The sequence below is a fragment of the Nycticebus coucang genome, chromosome X (genome assembly GCF_027406575.1).
Source record: "Nycticebus coucang isolate mNycCou1 chromosome X, mNycCou1.pri, whole genome shotgun sequence".
In the NCBI taxonomy this organism is placed as follows: domain Eukaryota; kingdom Metazoa; phylum Chordata; class Mammalia; order Primates; family Lorisidae; genus Nycticebus; species Nycticebus coucang.
Window position 1 is genome coordinate 39,584,313 of NC_069804.1, and position 23,438 is coordinate 39,607,750.

The 23,438-nt window shown below is 38.4% G+C and overlaps 1 protein-coding gene across 1 annotated transcript in view; it reads left to right on the forward strand.

Moving 5' to 3' along the window:
• Positions 1-23,438, forward strand: part of OTC (ornithine transcarbamylase) — an 85,552-nt gene that overhangs the window by 9,568 nt on the left and 52,546 nt on the right. Inside the window, exons 2-3 of the mRNA XM_053579571.1 lie at positions 3,089-3,227; positions 18,362-18,443. Coding sequence (XP_053435546.1) covers positions 3,089-3,227; positions 18,362-18,443 — 221 coding nt within the window. The remainder of the gene's footprint in view (positions 1-3,088; positions 3,228-18,361; positions 18,444-23,438) is intronic.

Consider the following 23,438-nt stretch of genomic DNA (forward strand, 5'->3'; position numbering starts at 1 on the left):
TTAAATATTTGGTTTTTTTAGTCTAAACTTGTAATTTTATTTTTATATTATGTATATTAATACATAATTTTATTTATTATTATTATTTATTTTTTTTATTTATATGTAATTTTATTTTTATATTATGTATATTAATACATCAGCACATATAAATAAGTAAATACATATGATGTATCCATGTTCAAAATTTTTTACTCTTAGGGGTAGGTAATACAAAAATTGAAGGCCATTGCTTTAAAGAAATTTCTGTTTGGAGAGCCTATGATTCACATATTTTTAAAAGTTGAAGACAGTATAACATTTTTGAAATAAGAGTGTTGACCAAAATTTTGGTCTCTATATAAGGTAAAAACAGTAATATATTAAATTAATCAACCGATTAGCCAACCAACTCACAAATTCTCAATCCTTGTAGAAGTCCTCTTCCTTACTAACTGGAATCTCTGAAGGTCTCAGTCTCACCAAATGTCTACTGAAAATATGTGAATATTAAATCAATCGACTCTGCCACAAAGTTACATATTTAGTGAAATATTCATTTGTTTACATAATTGACATCATATATTGCGTGAATTTGTGATTTTCCTACCTGCAATATTGTCATTATTGCCAAAATTCCTACATAAATCCCAGCAAAGGATATACTCTTCATCCCAAGTGGCATAAGCTCTCTTCTTCGGTTAGAATTCATACCTCTAAGAACAGGTTAGAATTGATGGCATTTATTTTCCTCCTAGTAAAATTCATGTTTAACTATATGTGAACCACAATTTGCCCTTGGTTATTTATAATTTCTAATGGTAGAATACCAATTATTTTTGTTTGTTTGTTTATCAGGCCCTGGCAAGTCTCGAACCCGCTGTCCCTGGTGTGCAGAGCTGGCTTCAGCAGCCAGCTCTAATTATTGTTAAATACAGATAACACCTGGAATAATGAAAGAATAAATGCTATTCATTTGATAGACCGATTACTCAAAATAACAATTACTGCCGTGTAACAGAATGTCAAATTAGGTCTTTTTCTGTCTTGGTTTCTGCCTAAGTGCAATAGGTACTGACTCTTCCCTCATCTAAAGTGAGGTGCTAGACCCCTAAAAAATGGACTTGCAAAGGAGATAAGCAGGACCCAGTTTTGCAACCCCTTGGCTACCACTTCTAGCTAATAAATTGTGTTGCAGAAACCAAGAGAGGGCTTGGGGAATAAAAGAGGATTTTTGGAGAGTGTTTCCATTGTATATGACGTGCCCGTTCCCATGAAGGGGATACTCTTTTCTCACTCCCAGCCTACAGAAGTGGTTCCAATGGGACTAATATCTTCAATAGGAGAGCTTGGAGACACAGTAAACTGATGTCAGGGCAATATCTGAGAAATCGAAAGCACGAGGGACTGGCTAGCTAGTTGTTCTGATAGCAGAATAAGAGAGGCGTCTATACTGAGATGCACTTGAGTCTTCTCAGGGCCAAGATCATGGAGAGCTTTCCATGAACCAATATGGAATGAGAAAGAGACCTGGCATGGTATTTCAGATCATGACCAAGAGACCTCCTGGAAGGGTGAGGAAACCTCAGTAAAAAGAGGCTAGATGTGTTCTCCTGGATGCTAGAAGAAATGTAATTATCTGCATCAAGGCCTGCTGTGAGAGATCCTAGTTACCAGAAGCCCCTCCAAAGGACTTTCAAAAGCACCCCATAAGAGAAAGTTAGTTTTAAACACTCACATCAATGCTATACTTGTATTGATGAAAGAGAACCAGCATTTCACTGGGTCTTAACTTCTCACCTTCCATTGGTTTCACTCATAGGAACTGAAATCAAAGGCATACAGGAAACAGCTCATGGTCCCATTTCCCCAATAGAGAAGGCCAGTCCAAATCGGGCATAAGCATTCTGGAATGGAAAAGGTATTAACTTATAATAAATGTCTTAAAGTTTTCAAAAAATGATTATTATTATATATTATTATTGCACATTATTTCACTAAGAGTCTTTGAGGCAGTAAAATAAGCAGAGAGGTTTTTGAAATTTTTCTGAAAGTTACTAGAAAAGTTATAGGGCCACTTGTGCTTTCATTCAGGGGCAAAAAAAAGTATTCAAGAACAGATTTGAAGGGTAGTAGAGGGAAAATTAAAATTATTTTCTATTGTGCATTACAACTCCACTTATGCAGTTGAATGATTTCAATAACAGCTCAAATTTATCAAATGCTTATTATGTGCTACACGCTGTCTGCTTTACATGTATTAAATCACTTCATTCGCACAACAATCCTATCAGATTATTATACTCATTGCATAGGTGAGAAATTTAGGTGCAGAGAGAAGTCAAGTAACTTGCCTGAGGTTGCACAACTGGTAAGTAGAAAAGACACATACAATTATTTCAAGCAAATAAGAATTTGATCCGTTTCCAAAAATTATCCTTTTCTCTCCAACATACAAAATACTGGACATCTAAAATATAAACCACAGCTATATCAATTTTAATGCATTAACACTTGGCAGAGAAACATGAATCTACACGTAATTTGCTGTTTTTTCCTCTATACATAAACATGCGTTTATTTGGCTTCCACTTTTTGTCTTCACAAAATTAAAAAGGCTTAAAATTTAACAACAATATTCAAGATAGGGACTAGAAACAAAAACCTCATAAAGAATGAAGATAAATACATTCGGAAAAGAAATCAGATGATGGCTGCAACAAAATATTGAGCAGTAATAATAATAATAATAATGCAAAAAAAGTAACATTCACTTTGTCAGATAAGAGTATGTCTGTCATAGAATGCTTTGACTCTGAGGTTCAGTATGGAGTCATCAGTTAACTTCTTATTATTTTTTTTCCAAAGTCTCAAAAAATAGACAAATAATATTTATAAATAAAAATAGAAGATAATTTAAAAAAACAGATCATGCCAAATCTTAAAGAGAATAGAAAAAGAAGAAATACTTCAAAATCCAGATGAAGTAGAATGATTTTAATCTGCTGTTTTGTTTCAAGAATTAAAAAACCAATCACCATAGTATATTTTATTTCTTAAATACCCATTTCTCTCTCTCTGTCTCCCCCACTTCTCTCTCTCTCTGTAGGTGTGGACAACCACTACAAAATAAAGTACAACTGAAGGGGCGTGACCTACTCACTCTAAAGAACTTTACAGGAGAAGAAATTAAATATATGCTATGGCTATCAGCAGATCTGAAATTTAGGATAAAACAGAAAGGGGAGGTATGTCACATTTTCTTTTCACCTTCCATTACTACTGATCAAACTTTTTTTTATTTTTCCCCCCTGGCATTTTCTTATTGTGTTAAGAAATTTACATTCTACATTTACTAAGTTTCACATATACACTTGTAAGATGCACCGCTGATGTAATCCCATCAATCACCCTCCCTCCGCCCACCTCCCCTTCCCCTCCTCTTCCTTTCCCCCCTCCCCGTATTCTTAGGTTATAACTGGGTTATAGCTTTCATGTGAAAGCCATAAATTAGTTTCATAGTAGGGCTGAGTACATTTGGATACTTTTTCTTCCATTCTTGAGATACTTTACTAAGAAGAATATGTTCCAGCTCCATTCATGTAAACATGAAAGAGGTAAAGTCTCCATCTTTCTTTAAGGCTGCATAATATTCCATGGTGTACATATACCACTATTTCTTAATCCATTCGTGGATGGATGGGCACTTGGGCTTCTTCCATGACTTAGCAATTATCAATTGGGTTGCAATAAACATTCTGGTACAAATATCTTTGTTACAATGTGATTTTTGGTCTTCTGGGTATATGCCTAGTAGAGGAAATATAGGATTGAATGGCAGATCTATTTTTAGATTTCTAAGTGTTCTCCAAACATCTTTCCAAAAGGAATGTATTAATTTACATTCCCACCAGCAGTGTAGAAGCATCTTGTGACGCTTTCCTTTTCTCCACATCCACGCCAACATCTCTGGTCTTGGGATATTGTGATATAGGCAAATCTTACTGGAGTTAGATGATATCTCAAAGTAGTTTTAATTTGCATTTCTCTGATGATTAAAGACGATGAGTATTGTTTCATATGTCTGTAGGCCATGTGCCTGTCTTCTTCAGAGAAGTTTCTCTTCAAGTCCATTGCCCAGCCTGTGATGGGATCACTTGTTCATTTCTTGGTTATACGTTTGAGTTCTTTGTGAATTCTGGTTATTAAACCTTTGTCGGAAACATAACCTGCAAATGTCTTCTCCCATTCTGAGGGCTGCTTGCTTTCTTTACGTACTGTGTTCTTGGCTGTGCAGAAGCTTTTTAGTTTGATCAGGTCCCAGTAGTGTATTTTTGAAGCTGCTTCAATTGCCCGGGGGGTCCTCCTCATAAAATACTTGCCCAGACCGATTTCTTCAAGGGTTTTCCCTGCACTCTCTTCTAGTATTTTTATAGTTTCATGTCTTAAGTTTAAATCTTTAATCCAGTGAGAGTCTATCTTAGTTAATGGTGAAAGGTGTGGGTCCAGTTTCAGTCTTCTACAGGTTGCCAGACAGTTCACCTAGCACCATTTGTTAAACAGGGAATCTTTTTCCCCTGAATGTTTTTAATTGGCTTGTCAAAGATCAAATAACGGTAAGTAGCTGGATTCATCTCTTCGTTCTCTATTCTGTTCCAGACATCTTCTGCTCCATTTTTGTGCCAGTGCCATGCTGTTTTGATCACTATCGATTTATAGTATAGTCTGAGGTCTGATAGCGTGATTCCTCCTGCTTTGTTTTTATTTCTGAGTAATGTCTTGGCTATTCCAGGTTTTTTTTTTATTATTGTTGGGGATTCATTGAGGGTACAATAAGCCAGGTTACACTGATTGCAATTGTTAGGTAAAGTCCCTCTTGCAATCATGTCTTGCTCCCATAAAGTGTGACACACACCAAGGCCCCACCCCCCTCCCTCTGTCCCCCTTTCTGCTTTTCCTCCCCACCCCATAACCTTAACTGTCATTAATTGTCCTCATATGAAAATTGAGTACATAGGATTCATGCTTCTCCATTCTTGTGATGCTTTACTAAGAATAATGTCTTCCACTTCCATCCAGGTTAATACGAAGGATGTAAAGTCTCCATTTTTTTTTAAAGCTGAATAGTATTCCATGGTATACATATACCACAGCTTGTTAATCCATTCCTGTGTTGGTGGGCATTTAGGCTGTTTCCACATTTTGGCAATTGTAAATTGAGCTGCAATAAACAGTCTAGTACAAGTGTCCTTATGATAAAAGGATTTTTTTCCTTCTGGGTAGATGCCCAGTAATGGGATTGCAGGATCAAATGGGAGGTCTAGCTTGAGTGCTTTGAGGTTTCTCCATACTTCCTTCCAGAAAGGTTGTACTAGTTTGCAGTCCCACCAGCAGTGTAAAAGTGTTCCCTTCTCTCCACATCCACGCCAGCATCTGCAGTTTTGAGATTTTGTGATGTGGGCCATTCTCACTGGGGTTAGATGATATCTCAGGGTTGTTTTGATTTGCATTTCTCTAATATATAGAGATGATGAACATTTTTTCATGTGTTTGTTAGCCATTCGTCTGTCGTCTTTAGAGAAAGTTCTATTCATGTCTCTTGCCCATTGATATAAGGGATTGTTGGCTTTTTTCATGTGGATTAATTTGAGTTCTCTATAGATCCTAGTGATCAAGCTTTTGTCTGATTGAAAATATGCAAATATCCTTTCCCATTGTGCAGGTTGTCTCTTTGCTTTGGTTGTTGTTTCCTTGGCTGTACAGAAGCTTTTCAGTTTAATGAAGTCCCATTTTTTTATTTTTGCTGTTGTTGCAATTGCCACTGCAGTCTTCTTCATGAAGTCTTTCCCCAGTCCAATATCTTCCAGTGTTTTTCCTATGCTTTCTTTGAGGATTTTTATTGTTTCATGCCTTAAGTTTAAGTCCTTTATCCATCCTGAATCAATTTTTGTGAGTGGGGAAAGGTGCGGGTCCAGTTTCAGTCTTTTACATGTGGATATCCAGTTCTCCCAAAACCATTTATTGAATAGGGAGTCTTTCCCCCAAGGTATGTTCTTGTTTGGTTTATTGAAGATTAGGTGGTTGTAAGATGTTAATTTCATTTCTTGGTTTTCTATTCAATTCCAAGTGTCTTATGTTTCTGTTTTTGTGCCAGTACCATGCTGTCTTGACCACTATGGCTTTGTAGTACAGACTAAAATCTGGTATACTGATGCCCCAAGCTTTATTTTCATTACTAAGAACAGCCTTAGCTATACGGGGTTTTTTCCAGTTCCATAGAAAACGCAGAATCATTTTTTCCAAATCTTGAAAGTACAATGTTGGTATTTTGATAGGAATGGCATTGAATAGGTAGATTGCTTTGGGAAGTATAGACATTTTAACAATGTTGATTCTTCCCATCCATGAGCATGGTGTGTTCTTCCATTTGTTAATATCCTCTGCTATTTCCCTTCTGAGGATTTCATAATTTTCTTTATAGTGGTCCTTCACCTCCTTCGTAAGGTATATTCCTAGGTATTTCCTTTTCTTTGAAACTATGGTGAAGGGAGTTGTGCCCTTAATTAGCTTCTCATCTTCATTGTTACGGGCATATACAAAGGCTACTGACATGTGGACATTGATTTTTATATCCAGAAACATGACTGTATTTTTTGATGACTTCTAGGAGTCTTGTGGTTGAGTCTTTGGGGTTCTCTAAGTATAAGATCATGTCATCAGCAAAGAGGGAGAGTTTGACCTCCTCTGCTCCCATTTGGATTCTCTTTATTTCCTCGTCTTGCCTAATTGTATTGGCTAGAACTTCCAGCACTATGTTGAATAGTAAAGGTGACAGAGGACAACCTTGTCTGGTTCCAGTTCTAAGAGGAAAAGCTTTCAGTTTTACTCCATTCAGTAAAATATTGGCTGTGGGTTTGTCATAGATAGCTTCAATCAGTTTTAGAAATGTGCCACCTATGCCTATACTCTTCAGTGTTCTAATTAGAAAAGGATGCTGGATTTTATCAAATGCTTTTTCTGCATCTATTGAGAGGATCATGTGATCTTTATTTTTGCCTCTGTTAATATGGTGGATAACGTTTATGGACTTGCGTATGTTAAACCAGCCTTGCATCCCTGGGATGAAGCCTACTTGATCATGATGAATGACTTTTTGACGATGAACTGTAATCTATTGGCTAGGATTTTGTTGAGAATTTTTGCATCTATATTCATGAGTGAGATTGGTCTGAAATTCTCCTTTTTGTTTGGGTCTTTTCCTGATTTTGGTATCAGGTTGATGTTTGCTTCATAGAATGTGTTGGGGAAGATTCCTTCTTCCTCAATTTTTTGGAATAATTTCTGCAGTACAGGAATAAGCTCTTCCTTGAAGGTTTGATAGAATTCTGGAGTTAAGCCATCTGGACCAGGGCTTTTTTTGGTTGGAAGATTTTTTATTGTTTCTTTGATCCCAGTGCTTGAAATTGGTCTGTTCAGGAGCTCTATTTCTTCCTGGCCAAGTCTAGGAAGAGGATGTGATTCCAAATATTTATCCATTTCCTTCACATTGTCAAATTTCTGGGCATAGAGTTTCTGGTAGTATTCAGAGATGATCTGTTGTATCTCTGTGTGATCAGTGGTTATTTCCCCTTTATCATTTCTGATTGAGGTTACTAGAGATTTTACTTTTCTATTCCTTGTTAGTCTGGCAAATGGTTTATCTATTGTATTAATTTTTTCAAAAGACCAAATCCTTGTTTCATTAATTTTCTGAATGATTCCTTTGTTTTCAATTTCATTGATCTCTGATTTGACTTTGTTTTTTTTCTTTTGATTAATTTTGGATATTTCTTTTCTTCTACCGTGTTTAGGCTTAGATTGTTCTTCTTTTTCCAATTCCATAAGATGGCTTGTGAGATTGTTGATGCGCTTTCTTTCTGTTTTTCAAATGTAGGCATCTAAAGTGATGAATTTTCCTCTCAAAACTGCTTTTGCAGTATCCCACAGGTTTTGGTAGCTTGTGTCTTCATTGTTGTTATGCTCAAGGAAGTTAATGATTTCCTGTTTTATTTCTTCCTGCACGCATCTGTTATTCAACAGAAGATTGTTTAATTTCCATGCCTTTGTGTGGGGTCGAGCGTTTTTGTTAGAGTTGAGTTCCACCTTTAGTGCCTTATGGTCTGAGAAGATACAAGGTAAAATTTCAATTCTTTTGATTCTGTTGATATTTGTTTTGTGTCCCAGGATATGATCAATTTTGGAGAATGTTCCATGGGGTGATGAGAAGAATGTATATTCTTTATCTTTGGGATGGAGTGTTCTATATGCGTCTACCAAGCACAGTTGTTCTAGGGTCTCATTTAAATCTCTTATATCTTTGTTTAATTTCTGTTTAGAGGATCTGTCCAGCTCTGTAAGAGGAGTGTTAAAGTCTCCTGTTATGATGGTATTATCAGATACATATTGCTCAGACTGAGTAAGGTCTGTTTCAAGAATCTGGGAGCATTTAAATTGGGTGCATAAATATTTAGAATTGAAACGTCTTCTTGTTGTATTTTTCCCTTGACCAATATAAAGTGACCATCTTTGTCTTTTTTGACTTTAGTTGCTTTAAATCCACATGTATCTGAAAATAAGATTGCAACTCCTCTTTTCTTCTGAATTCCATTTGCCTGAAAAATTGTCTACCAACCCTTGACTCGGAGCTTGACTTTGTCTTTTGAAGCCAGGTGTGTTTCTTGTAGACAGCAAATGGATGGTTTGTGTTTTTTAGTCCAGTCAGCCAATCTATGTCTCTTCAGTGGGGAATTCAAGCCATTAACATTTATTGAGATAATTGATAAGTCTGGTAGTTTTCTATTTGTCTTATTTTGTGAGAGTCCATTGCTTAGTTTTATCTTTTGCATCAGTGTGGAGGTTAGATTCTGTCCTTTAATTTCTGAGTTCTTACTTTGCTGCTGATCCATTGTGGTGGTCAGTGTGCAGAACAAGTTGAAGTATTCCCTGTAGAGCTGGTCTTGTTGTGGTGAATTTCCTCAATGTTTGTATATCCGTAAATGATTTGATTTCTCCATCAATTTTGAAGCTTAGCTTAGCAGGGTACAGAATTCTGGGCTGAAAATTGTTCTGTTTAAGTAGATTAAAGGTAGATGACCATTGTCTTCTTGCTTGGAAAGTTTCATTAGAGAAGTCTGCGGTCACTCTGATGGATTTGCCCCTGTAGGTCAACTGACGCTTACTCCTGGCAGCTTGCAGAATCTTTTCTTTTGTCTTGACTTTGGACAGGTTCATCACAATGTGTCTTGGTGAAGCTCGGTTAGAGTTGAGGCGACCTGGGGTCCGATAGCCCTCTGAAAGCAGTGTGTCAGAATCTTTGGTGATATTTGGGAAATTTTCTTTTATAATATTCTCTAGTATGGCTTCCATTCCTCTGGGGCATTCTTCTTCCCCTTCTGGAATTCCTATAACTCGTATGTTGGAACGCTTCATAAAGTCCCATAATTCTGACAGTGAACGTTCTGCTTTCTCTCTCTTCTTTTCTGCCTCTTTTACTATCTGAGTTATCTCAAGAACTTTGTCTTCTACCTCTGAAATTCTTTCTTCTGCATGGTCTAACCTGTTGCTGATACTTTCCATTGCATCTTTAAATTCCCTAATTGACTGTTTCATTTCCTTCAGCTCTGCTATATCCTTTTTATATTCTTCATATCGTTCATCTCTTATTTGATTCTGTTTTTGGATTTCCTTTTGGTTATTTTCCACTTTATTAGCAGTTTCCTTCATTCTTTCCATCATTTGTTTCGTTGTTTTCAACATGTGTATTCTAAATTCCCTTTCTGTCATTCCTAACATTTCTGTATAGGTGGAATCCTCTGCAGTAGCTACCTCATGGTCCCTTGGCGAGGTTGTTATGGACTGGTTCTTCATGTTGCCTGGAGTTTTCTGCTGATTCTTCCTCATGAGTGATTTCTTTTATCTGTTTCCTTGCCCTAATTTTCCTTTCACTTCCTCTTGCTCTTTTAGTTCTCATGCCTGTGGACTAAGGTTTCGATGAGTCCTTTTGGTACAGGACCAGAAGGGTGAGAAGGTTGAAGAGCAAGAAAGGAATGAAAGAAAGGAGGACCGAGGGATAAGAAAAAAAAAATAGAGAAAGGACAGGGGGTGGGTAAAAGGAATGTTGACAAAAAGAAGAGAGGCACAGAAAGAGGGAGACAGAGCAATATAGGTGTACAGTAGGGTACTTTGATACAGCCTTAAAAAAACCGCACCTTCCAGGGGTGCCCAGTTGGGTGGTTCCCTTGAGGTCAGCAGCTCTTTGCTAACCTGATCAGACACAGTACCCCACCTCCACCAAGTAGAGAGGAAAGACAAAAATGCTATAAATCAAACCAAAACAAGGAAACAGAAAACTTTACGGGATAAAATTGGGTGAAAAACCAAATAATAGTGGTAGAAACACTAGCAAAAATGAAGTTCTAGTTATTGAAAAAGGCAGCAATGGGAAATTATAATTAAACTAGAAAAATTGAGAAAGAAAAAATATCTGTACAGAAAAGGTCGAAATTAAAAAAACAAAACAACATCAACAACATCAAAATAAACAAAAAAACAACCAAACCAAAAAAAAAAAAAAAAAAAACAACCAAAAACAAAGTAGTATGTATATGTTGTTGAATATTGTCCAGGCAACAGGTCTTCTTCTGGGGTATGAGATGTTAATCACAGTTCTGATACGACTGGAGGCTGATGATTTCTCAAACCCCAGCAGGTAGACACCCTAAATCTCTCTTCAGCCCCCTTAAAAGGCACTTTGAACTTGTAAACTTGCTGAGCAGAAGCTTTCCCAGGAAAGTGCTTGTCGGTGGAATCACTGCTGAAGTGGCTATCCACTTACCCAGTGTGCCAAAACCGGTCTCACTCTGCCCCTGAGGGTTAGGGCTCTAAGGCGGTTCAGACCCCACCCTTAGGCTGCTCGGTTGCTGGGTTACCAGCTCCTACCCGATTGTAGCTCTGCGACCCTGAGGGCGGAGCTTGCCAGGGCGTGTTGCTCACAATGGCTCCCTGTGGCCCACAGCCAAGCACTATTTGCTCCGTCTGGCTCAGTGGTTCAGACTGGGGCCCTAGACAACAGCCAAAGTTCTCCGCACTCCTGCTCAGGCTCTTCCCAAGGCAGTTCAACTGAGTGCCAAGTCCAAAGACACCAAAACAGTTCACTGGTAAGGCCTCTCCGGTTTGCAGTCTCGCTGCTAGTGAACTTACAGTTGTGGGCGGGTTTAGACCGATTGAACACACACGACCACTTGCCGGTTTTCCACTGTTTTAGTCCTCCTCTTAGGGTCCAGAAGTCTCTTGCTGACTCCCTGTATCCTCACAGGGGTGATGATAGGCAGATCCCATCAGCCAGAGATGCCTGGAGTCCTATTTCCCCAGACACATGGTGCCCAGATGCAAGGAAGCTGTTATGTGGCTGCCATCTTCTATTGCAGGTTTTTTCTAATTCCGTATAAAATAAAGTATTATTTTTTCAAGATCTTTAAAGTAAGACAGTGGAGCTTTAATAGGGATTGCCTTAAAATTGTATATTGCTTTGGGTAGTATGGACATTTTAACAATGTTGATTCTTCCCAGCCATGAGCATGGTATGTTTTTCCATTTGTTAACATTTTCAGCTATTTCTTTTCTTAGAGTTTCATACTTCTCTTTATAGAGATCTTTCATGTCCTTTGTTAGATAAACTCCCAAATATTTCATCTTCTTTGGCACTACGGTGAATGGAACAGAGTCCTTAACTGTTTTTTCAGCTTTACTATTGTTGGTATATATAAAGCTATCGATTTATGAATGTTAATTTTGTAACCTGAGATGCTGCTCTATTCCTTGATCACTTCTAAGAGTTTTGTAGTAGAATCCCTCGTGTTTTCCAGATATACCATCATATCATCTGTGAAGAGCAAAAGTTTGATCTCTTCTGACCCTATGTGGATACCCTGGATCACCTTTTCTTCCCTAATTGTGGTGGCTAAAACTTCCATTACAATGTTAAAGAGCAGTAGAGACAATGCGGAGCCTTGTCTGGTTCCTGGTCTGAGTGGAAATTATTTCAATTTAACTCGATTCAATACGATATTGGCTGTGGGTTTGCTGTAGATGGCCTCTATCCGTTTAAGAAATGTCCCTCCTATACCAATTTTCTTAAGTGTTCTGATCATTAATGGATGCTGGATATTATCAAAAGCTTTTTCTGCATCAATTGAGAGAATCATATGGTCTTTGTTTTTTTAATTTGTTTATGTGCTGAATTATACTTATAGATTTACATATATTGAACCATCCTTGATTACCTGGGATAAAACTGACTTGGTCAAGATGTGTAATTTGTTCGATGTGTTGTTGGATTCTATTTGTTAGGATCTTGTTGAATATTTTTACATCCATGTTCATTAGTGATATTGGTCTATAATTTTCTTTTCTTGTTGGGTCTTTTTCTGGTTTGGGGATCAGGGTGATGTTTGCTTCATAGAACGTGTTGGGTAGTCTTCCTTCTTTTTCTACATTTTGAAACTGTTTGAGTAATATAGGTACTAATTCCTCTTTAAAGGTTTGGTAGAATTCTGACGTGAAGCCATCTGGTCCCAGGCTTTTCTTTTTAGGGAGATTTTGTATGGTTGATGCTATTTCAGAACTTGATATTGGCCTGTTCAAAATTTCCACTTGATTCTGGCTAAGTCTTGGAAGGTGGCGGTGCTTCCAAGTATTGGTCAATTTCCTTCAGATTTTCATATTTCTGAGAATAAATTTTCTTATAATATTCATTAAGGATTTTTTTGAATTTCTGAGGAGTCTGTTGTTATTTCATCTTTGTCATTTCTGATTGATGAGATTAGAGATTTTACTCTTTTTTTCCTGGTTAGGTTATCCAGAGGTTTATCTACTTTATTGACCTTTTCAAAAAACCAACTTTTTGATTTATCGATCTGTTGTATAATTCTTTTGTTTTCAATTTCATTTAATTCTGCTCTAATTTTGGTTATTTCTTTTCTTCTACTGGGTTTGGGTTTGGAATGTTCTTCCTTTTCCAGTTTCTTGAGATGTCCCATTAAGTTGTTAGGTTCCTCTTTCCATTCTCTTAAGGAAGCTTGTAGTGCTATAAATTTCCCTCTTAGGACTGCCTTTGCGGTATCCCAGAGGTTCTGATAATTCGTGTCTTCATTGTCGTTTTGTTCCAATAATTTGGCAATTTCCTTCTTAATCTCATCGCTGACCCAGCTATCATTCAGCATAAGCTTATTTAACTTCCATGTTTTTGTATGAGTATGCAGATTCCTGTTGTTACTGAACTCAACTTTTATTCCATGGTGGTCCAAGAAGATGCAAGGAATAAGTTCTATTCCTTTAAATTTACTGTTAAATTTGTGAGCTAAGATGTGATTGATTTTGGAGTATGTTCTTTGGGCTGATGAGAAGTATGTGTATTCAGTTTTATTTGGATGAAATGTTCTGTAGATGTCTGCTAAATCCAAATGTTGCATGGTTAGGTTTAAATCTAAAATTTCTTTGCTCAGCTTCTTATTGGAGGATGGATACAACACTGCCAAAGGAGTGTTGGAATCTCCAACTATTATGGAGCTGGAGGAAATCAAGTTGCTCATGTCTGTTAGAGTTTCTCTTATAAATTGAGGTGCATTCTGGTTGGGTGTATAGATATTAATAATTGAAATCTCGTATTGAGTGTTACCCTTAAGAAATATGAAGTGACCATTCTTATCTTTCCTTACTTTTGTTGGTTTAAAGCCTATTGTATCTGTAAATAGAATTGTAACACCTGCTTTTTTCTGATTACCATTTGCCTGTAATATGGATGACCATCCTTTCACCCTGAGTCTATATTTGTCTTTTAAGGTAAGATGTGACTCTTGTATGCAGCAAATATCTGGCCTGAGTTTTTGTATCCAGTCAGCTAACCTGTGCCTCTTTAAATGACAGTTTAAGCAGTTCATATTAATGGAGAATATTGATAAGTCTGATAAAATTTTGGGTATTGAGTTTTTCGAAAGTCCTGTGGACATTTTTAATCCTTTTGCCACTGTGGAAGTTGGAGTTTGATCAAAAGCGTCTGAGTGAGTTAACTTTTGTGGTAGAGGATTGGGCTGGTCATTATGGAGGATAGGTCTGAGAATATCCTGAAGAGCTGGTTTGATTATGGCAAATTTCTTCAACATATGAATGTCATTAAAGTATTTTATTTCTCCATCATAAATGAAACTCAGTTTAGCTGGGTACAGGATCCGAGGTTGAAAGTTATTGTGCTTTAGGAGATTAATAGTCAATGACCACCCTCTTCTGGCTTGAAAAGTTTCAGCAGAGAGATCTGCAGTCATTCTAATATTCTTCCCTTTGTAGGTAATGGATTTCTTACGTCTGGCTGCTTTCAGAATTTTCTCCTTCATATTAACTTTAGTGAAGTTAATTATGATATGCCTGGGGGATGTCTTATTGGGATTGAGTAGTGCTGGGGTTCTGAAACTGTCTGGTATCTGAATTTCAGAATCTCTTGGCATGTCTGGAGAATCCTCTTTCATAATTTCATGGAGAAGGGCCTCTGTGCCTAGCGAGGCCACTTCATCACTTTCAGGGATTCCAGTGTGGCAGATATTAACCTTCTTAGAATTATCCCAGAGCTCTTTGAGAGAATGATCCATTTTTGCTTTCCATTTCTCTTCCTCTTTGAGAGTTTGCAAGTAATCGAAGGCTTTGTCAGAAATCCTTTCTTCTGCTTGCTTCAGTCTGTTACTGAGGGATTCTACTGTTTTTTTTCAGATCTTTGAGGGCTGCAAATTCGTGCTTCAGTGCATCAAAATCTTTGGTGGTTTTGTCTTTAAATTCTTGAGACAACATTTGAATTTCTCCTCGAATTTCTAATTCCAACTTTTGAATTGCTGCTTGAATTTCTAATTCCAAATTTTCCTCCATTTTATTAATCTTGTTTGCAATCCAAATTCTGAATTCGATTTCTGACATCTCGGCCAGTTGTTTATGAATGGGATCTTCAGTTACATCTGCCATATTTTCCTTGGCGGGGGGGGGGGGTTATATATTCTAGTTATTCATGTTACCAGAGTTTTTTCACTGATTCTGCCCCATGATTGTTTTACACCATTTGATTTTTTCCCCTGAAGCTTTGTCGAGGACTCTTACAGTGCTATGGCCTGAGAAACTTAGGACCTGTTTTGTGTGGTGGGGCTAAGTAGTTCTGTCTTGTTTTCAGCTGGTCTCTGTTTGACCCTAGTGAAACTGTTATTCTGGGTTGAAGTCTCAGCTGTGGAGAAATACCAGCTATTAAGTCACCCTGCCCCCCACAAGCAACAATTGGAAAAGGAAAATCAAACCTTCCTACAACCATACACCCAGGGCACCACCTGAATAGTCCTCGGGCGATTGGCTCAGTTTGAAAGGTCCAAATCAATTGTCTCAGTCAGCACCTGTCTCAGGTGGGAAAGTTTAAAAGGTCTCTGGCAACTGAATCACAGGGGTCTGGTGACTACTCTGATATGGCTTGCTCCAGTGCTCCATGGAGTCAGGAGGACCCAACCAGCAAATAGATCAGTCTGGGAAGGTTGATGCCTCCTTCCCCACCTTGCACCTCTGTCACACCCAGTCACTGATAGTCCCGCAGGGCTTTGACCCAGTTGCCTGTAGTGAATGGATACTCTAGGGGGTTGCACCTGCCTGGATCACAAGGAAATCTATTTCTGCTCATCCACACTGCTGTACTCTGCCTCTATCTAGCAGGTGGAGGTGAGGCCTGACAATCTCGGGTGCTTGATGGAGGCTGGGAGGTGTTCACTCAGTTCCAGCCCCACCCCTGATTGATGTTACTGACAGAACAGAACAGAACAACTTTGCGGGAATTTGTTTCTGTCCCTGCTAAATTCCCCTGCAGAAGAGAAGCTGTTTTGAGTTCCCAGAGCCTGTGCCTCAGGCCCTGTCTTTGCTCCAGCAGGTTTGTGTTCGGTTAGCTGTCAGTTCTAGTCTCCTGTCTTCCTTTGTCTATAGGCTGACGATCCCCTGAGGGCCAGGTGTATCTTAGGCTCAGTAAAGCGGTCCTCTGGGTCAACCCTGCCCCGGGAACTTCCCGGCTCTGTGCATGCGTTTCTAGTCCCCAAACTCCACCCACAGCAGTACCACCTCAGGCAAACCCTTTACTCACGGGGCCTGTGTTTCCATCCCAGTTCTGTTCTGTGGTGGTTACCACCTGAGTATATGCACGGCCTCCTCTGGTTGCCCAGGGAAATAGGGGGTGTGGCTTCAGAATATCTGGGAGTGAGCCCTATTGTTGCTAAAAGACGGCTGCTGCTCTGCGCCTTGGGGCACCGCCACTCCGGTGTGGTTCCCTCTCAGCCAACTTTCCTCTCCTCACTCCGGTGCTCCAGAGTCAGCACTGACCAGCTTCAGTTTAGGCCCTGTCCACACCCCTCGAGATATCACCCAAGAATCTGGACTCCCTGGGGATATGTCTCCAGACCTCAGAGTGAGAGTAGAAGGGAGTGCTGGGAGCTCAGAGTTGCAGGTAGAGAATATATACATTTTATATAGTTTTATGCCTGGCAGCAGAATGCTGTGGCACCCTAGTACCAGAGGTAGGTCCAGTTTTTAGAGGGTCTCTTCCATAGAGTGTAGTGGGAGGACCTTTGAACTCTGCTCGTTTGTTTGTGGGGCACTCTGAGCTGTTCTCATGGGGGGGACTACCATCCGCTTGGTGATGGATTTTGTACCTTTTGTTTGTATCCTTGGGGGTCACAGCTTGCCTTAGCGGGGTTGATGTGCATTCTTCAACCTTCTCTCTTGGTGCAGCTCAAATCCACCCAGATACTTGCTAAATTTCTGTCCTTTAACTCTCCTTCTGGATGGGAGCCTCTGTGGAAAGCTGGCTTCAGTCAGCCATCTTGTCTCTGCCCCCCAATCAGCCTTTTTAAAGGCAGCTTTCCGAAAGCAAAAGAAAAGGGAACATACATTAAAATTCATAAACTGTAGCTAAGTAATGAGATCACACTGTCAAGGTAATTGATTTTCACTGGCTGTATAGGCATATGAAAAACCATAAAAATCAGAGTTATTCAATGACAAGTCATTGTACTTCTTTCATGTGGAATGCTGAAATTCTTTGTTAACTGGATCAGAATCTAAAGAATCATTTGTCCAGAAAGATTTTATTTTTATACCTCCTTTTTTTCCCTTTGTGTATTTTCTATCAAGTTAAAAATAAGGACGATACTTTTTTCCTAGTAATGAGTTTCAATTCTGGATGCATATCAGATATATTATCATTAGGATAATGTCAACAAATTCACAATGATGTGACAGTGTTTAAAAAGCATTTAGATTAGCAAAGAAACAATTAAATGATAGCCAAATAGGGGGAGAGATGGGATATGGTTCTTAGCTGTAAGCATTATTCTGCATTGTGACCAATTTATGTTTGAAACACGCTTAATTAATGCAGTAGCTTCATTTAGACTGCTTAATTGTGAAAGCCTTTTTTATATTCCAAGCATGTTCAAAGGCTTTTCTCGAGAGTTGGTTTCAAGTTGAGAAAGTTTGATGCAATCTTGATTTTCTTATCTAGTTGGGTAGCTCTCCAAGTTCCTAAGAACAGACTGAAGACAAAAGTGACCCCAATGCAATGTGCTGATCTTGCTATAAAACACCTAAAAAGGGGGGAAGGTCTCCCCAAGACCCAGGCCTTTATTCTTCACATTTTGTGTATGAGGAAGGTTAACTGGCAGGGATCTAGTTGTTCCAGAACTCATTCTATCAGGAAGTCCATTTATACAGAAGAGGAAGGAGGAAGAGCCCCACCCCACACCCAGACTCTCCAGATTGTTTTCAGATGACTTCCAGGAACACAGCCTTTGCACTCCCATGAGGGTGTATGATGAACGTGTAACTAAAACTCTGGGGCTTCATTATCTGCCCAAGCTGGAATCTTAGTGTCCTGTGTTGTAACAGAGTAGCATGATCCCAGCTGAGAAACCCCCCAACCCAACACCTTCAAGATCGTTGAAAATTGAATGAAGCTTCAATGGAGTTAAGAAGATGGTTTGAGTATGAAATATTAATATACTTCAGAACAACTGCATCAGTTGAACCCAGAACAATTCATACCACTTTCTAATTACATGTCAGTAAGATATGGGTGTTACTATTTTTTTTCATATTTGTATAGAACACGCTGATAAAAAACACATTTAGAAGTTCACTTTTAAACAATATCTTGAACACTTATTTGGATCAAGTGATCAATCATTTTTGAATAATATAAAGAATACGTTTTAAAACATAAGCCTTGATATTAGATATAAAATCTATTTTGCATTTTAATTGTATTCTTGTCTTCGATTTACAGTATTTGCCTTTATTGCAAGGGAAGTCCTTAGGCATGATTTTTGAGAAAAGAAGTACTCGAACAAGGTTGTCTACAGAAACAGGTGAGCCCACTGACGAACTCACACTTGTGTTGAAGAGTGAGCTCAAGAGTAAGGACTTGGGGGAAGGTAACTGGGTGAGAGGATTTGTCTATAGCTACCACAGAGAGCAAACGCTTTTACTGAGAGTAGCCATGCAAACCTGTGATGTTCTTTTCAATTCTTATAAAAGCTGCAAAGCAGAACAATTAGCTTCATCCGTAGTAATTCCATGAGGAATTCAATAGAAATCCCATATCACTCTTCATGTTTGGGACAAAATGTAGGTGGACATAAATTCTCAGGCTTCAAATTTATGTGGGTAAGAAATGTGTCTATTTTTCTAACATGTAAAGAACTTTTTCTTGTGTCCCAATTCTGCTGGAAATTTAATCTCTGCAATGTTAGATAATCTTCGGTTGTTCCAGGGTTTACTTTGTCAATTTCAGGTCTCCTCCCCTTTTCTCAGAGTCATGGCTAAATCCTGGAGGGTATCTGAAAGTCAAGACATGTAGAACTATGGGGATTTAGTCCTTGGTTATCAGGACACCATCAGGCCCATGCTAGGGTGTGCTGGGACTTCTATATTCCCATAGGATCTTGGCTATTACCCATTTACTGCAGGATTTGCTTCCCTCCGGTCACAAGACCCAAGGTATCTCTTAGTTTGGTCAACCTCTTGGCAGCTCTCCAGGCCACACTGGGCACAGAGATACTGCAAGGCCATCTTTAATGTTTCTTCCTCATGCTGGGTGCCAGGAGCTCTGTAACATTTATTGCCTCCTAAAGCTGCGTCTTAAAAGCAAGACACACATATTCTCAGATCTGGAGTTTCATCATGCTCCTTAGCCTTTAGAAGTTGGCCTGGAGGACATACAGCAGGGCACCTTGTCAGAGGCCCATCAGTTTCAATTTCTGTTATCTCTTCTTTCTCACTCCCCCTCGTCCCCTTTCAGTTCCCAATATTGGAGGCCAGGCAAGAAAGCAGGAGGAAAAACTGGCTCTGACTATTCATGTGCTCTTCCAAATCTATTGTTAGTGCCTAGAATTCTAGGCTGTTAGAATTCAAATTTTCTTTTTTTCTTAAGCTATTATCTCTTCAATGAGTTTCAATAAGTCTATTAGTCTATTCTGAAACCCATAAGGCACAAATTGCCTCTTTTCTCTCTCGCTGAATTTCTGCTCTGTCAGACCTCACTTGAATCGATAATATGACTGCCCAAATGAGCAATCAGACAGGGTTGAGGAGAAAGTAGCACAAAGAAAAACACATTGGTTGATTCTTCAAATATCTTATCCTACCTTACAGGTATCAGAGCTTTCTAGGGCTTAGAAACAAATAACTACTACATGTGATTTTTGTCTCATAATCATCAATTATGAAGTTCATCAAATAGATAACAAAAATTAAGTTCAGGAGAATTAAGTGACATGCTGAGTACACTCAATTAATACACAGAGCACCAGGATTCAGATCTCATGTCCACTATTCTTACTAATGCACTCTTTTTGCCTCTTGAGAAAAGGAAGAAGAAAGAAAGGAAATATATAAGGTGTCACCTAACCTTTGAAGTCCTAGGAAGAAAACAGATTAGAACATTTTGTTTTTCAAAGCTGACTACTACAGATATCATATTGGCATCTGATGAATAGTAGGGGGGAAAATGAATAAGCTAGTCAGTAATTCTCAAATTCTGCTCCCTTCTAACACTGGTCTTCTATGAGTTGGGCATAACTTAATTTTATCTTTTAAAAAATTTTACCATTAGTACTTATGAGAGGTTGTCTTTTTTGAAGAATTCATTAATATGCATGTATAGAAATTGCTTGATTTTAAGTTTTTTTAACATGAATCATTCTTAGTTGGTAGTGATGCTACCACTTTTTCCTACTCAAATGTTATATTTGGTATAAAAATATTTCTGAATAAGTGATCAGTTTCACCATTCACAGTAATGCAGTAGTTAAACGATTACTCAAAACAAGAGTGCAGATTTAACAAGTTTTTGGATGCAGACCCAGTGCCAAGGGCCCCACATTAATTGCACGTATAATTTCACTTAATTTTCACGACAACTCTCTGAGGGCAAGGCCATTGAGGAAAACAAGCTGAAACAGGTTCAGTAAATGAGCCACAGATACATAGCAAATAATAAGCTATTAGTAAACGTATTTTTAAAATATCTAATTTAATTCGGACATGTAATAGTCTCGTTCGATTCTGGTAGACTTGTTTCTATTGGCGATAATAAGCATTTTTTGTTAAATGATGGTTTTCTGTAAAGAAGACCTCTGAAACCTGCAATAAGTGGCAAACCATAACACGTACATGAGCAAAGGAACGTATAACCATGAAAACTTACAGTTCGTAGAGTATTTGTCATTATCCTGAATAAGTACCCCTAGGTCTAATTGCATATGGCATCCTGCCAAACTCAACAGTAGGAGAATCAGTCAAAGAGAGCAGCTGCCTTAAATGCTTACAGAAACAGTAAATCCCAATAAAAATCCTAGCAGAGCATTGCTATTGTTCATATGTGTATCTTAATAGTTGTTCTCTGGTACAATTTTTCCACAGGCACCACTTGTTACCTTACTGTTTACAATGAAAATAAGATGTGATTATAACTGCTACTGCCCCAGAGTTTTGCCAGCCCCTGGGATGGGGTGATCCTCAGAGGACAGTCCTTAAGAATTCCATTCCAAGTCAGAGTTTCAGAGATACAGCCATATTTCTACTTATCACAAGAGACAGAATAAAATTCTCCACCTGACTTAAACCATATTCATTGTTCATTAACGTGTTTATGAAAGTGTAAGTCATCTACAGATCACTAACTCCCTATAGTTGATGAATTCAAAATTTTCCAGTGAACACATCATTGTAACACCCAAATAGAGATAAAGAATTTTAATAGAACCTAAATCCCAGCCCTGCCCTTGTATTTGCTTCTAGTCACTATTCCTCCCACCCACGTGTAATTATTATCCTGGCTTCTAATATCACATATTAGTTTTGCCTAGTTTCAAACTTTACATAAATAGAATCACTCAGAAGAGCTCTTTTATGTGTGGCTTCTTTTGCTCAGCATTGTTTGTGAGATGTATCGATGTCACTGGGTATAGTTGTAGATCATTCATTCCCCAACCGCTCTTTGCGTATGCTCGTCTGGCAAGCCAGACAATTCTCCCATGTGGCTGTTGCTGATTATATTCTTTTATTGCAAACTAATTGAGCCAATAGACGGATGTATTTATTAATCTTGGTAAATGCAGTCACTGATAGAAAAAATGTACAAAGCATTCTAAGACATGGTTCTTTTCATTATTTAACATTGCTATTTCACTTTCAAGGTGAAATAGAAGCTGGTGCTTTAATAGCTGTTTCAAATTCATCATCTTTACAAAGATGCCAATATAAAAATTGTGATACTATTCTGCAGGTATAAAAGCCAAGCACAGAGAGGTTAATGACTGCCGAGTTCTACCAGCAAGAGCCCTCAGATCCCTCATATTTCTAGTGAATGAATTCTATTTATACTCTTTCTTCCAAAGCCTACAGGGATCTGTGAGGCAAAGAAAGAGCAGAATAAGATTGACTTTCATTTTCCCCAACAGAAATTCATGAATTGACAGAAGAAACCCTTTGTTCAAACATAGCTGATGTGAAAGCATCAGCAGTTGAAACAGGTAAAAGCAAGCTTCTCTGGATGGAGAGGAGAGCAGAGACCCAGCCCTCTGTCCTCTTCTCTTCAGCAATGGCAGCTACTGGTGGCTGCTCAGAATCTCTGATACCTGGTGAAACACGAATTGCCACCCAGGCCTGATAGAACTAGTGAATGCTTGACCTGGGCTTTTGAACTGGGGTTTGAGGCTTCTTTTTGATCAATGGCAAAACTGGCAAAGGCGATTTTTTGGAAAGGTCATATCCTCGCTTTTTTGAAGGAAAAATAAAAGTTGATTCTTTGACTCCTACTTGTAAACACTTTTTTGTGACCCTTCTTTCTATCTCTGTGTCATAAGTTCAGGCTCTATGTGAACCTTCCTTATAGCATAAAGAGAGAAATGGAAGGGCCATGGACTAATTCTGAGTTGCTGCTACGAAATGACTTCTAGTCAAAGAAAGAATATGACTTGGAACAGACCTGCCAGGAGGTCTTAAACTTTTTTTTCAAATCTACCTCTGTAGTTCTCAACCCTCAATAGTACTCAGCTCTGAGTTGGGCCCAGAGTCAGTGCACAGTAAATAACTTTCTTGATGGATGTGCAGTATTCAGATTTCTTTAGGTGAATTTGCATATTTATAAATGCATCATTAAACTCCATTAGCTCACTTCACAGATAGTAAAAATTTCTTTTCCTTCTGTTAACAAAATGAGGGGTGTTTTCAAGTAAGAAGAACAGCTCCTTCTTTTCAGAGTCAAAATCCCTCTTTCATTCATTCTAACAAGTATTCATTGAGCACTTACTATTCCGCAGTCTTTATTCTAGGTGCTCAGGAGTGAAACATCAGTAAACAACAGAAACCCCTACCTTACATTCTAGAGAGTACACAGACAATAAACAAGAGACATGATAAAGAAACGGGTGGTATAGTACTTTGGGAGGTGACGAATGCTCTCAGTAAGAAGAGTAATATTCCTGGAACTGAGAAAGAAACATGTGTACCATCACTGAGACTTTGGCTTTTACTCTGAGTGAAATGGGGAATCCTTGAAGGATTTTGAGCAAAAGGGGAGTGTGATCTAACTTGTGTTTTAAAAGGATCCCTCTGACTGCATGAGATAGTGTGAGGGGTGGAAATAAGGTAGAAGTAGTGAAAGTTGCCAATAGATAGCTATCATATTATATATAGCGCAATAGCTATTATATTATGTATAGTGGAGGGGATAAGAGGGACAGATCTAGACATGTCTGGAAGGGAAAGCCAACAATATTCCTGATGTACAGCAATATCCCCATTATCCGGCAGCCATGGGGAAATGTAATTTCCGGTTGCTTGACAGTTACTATTAAAAA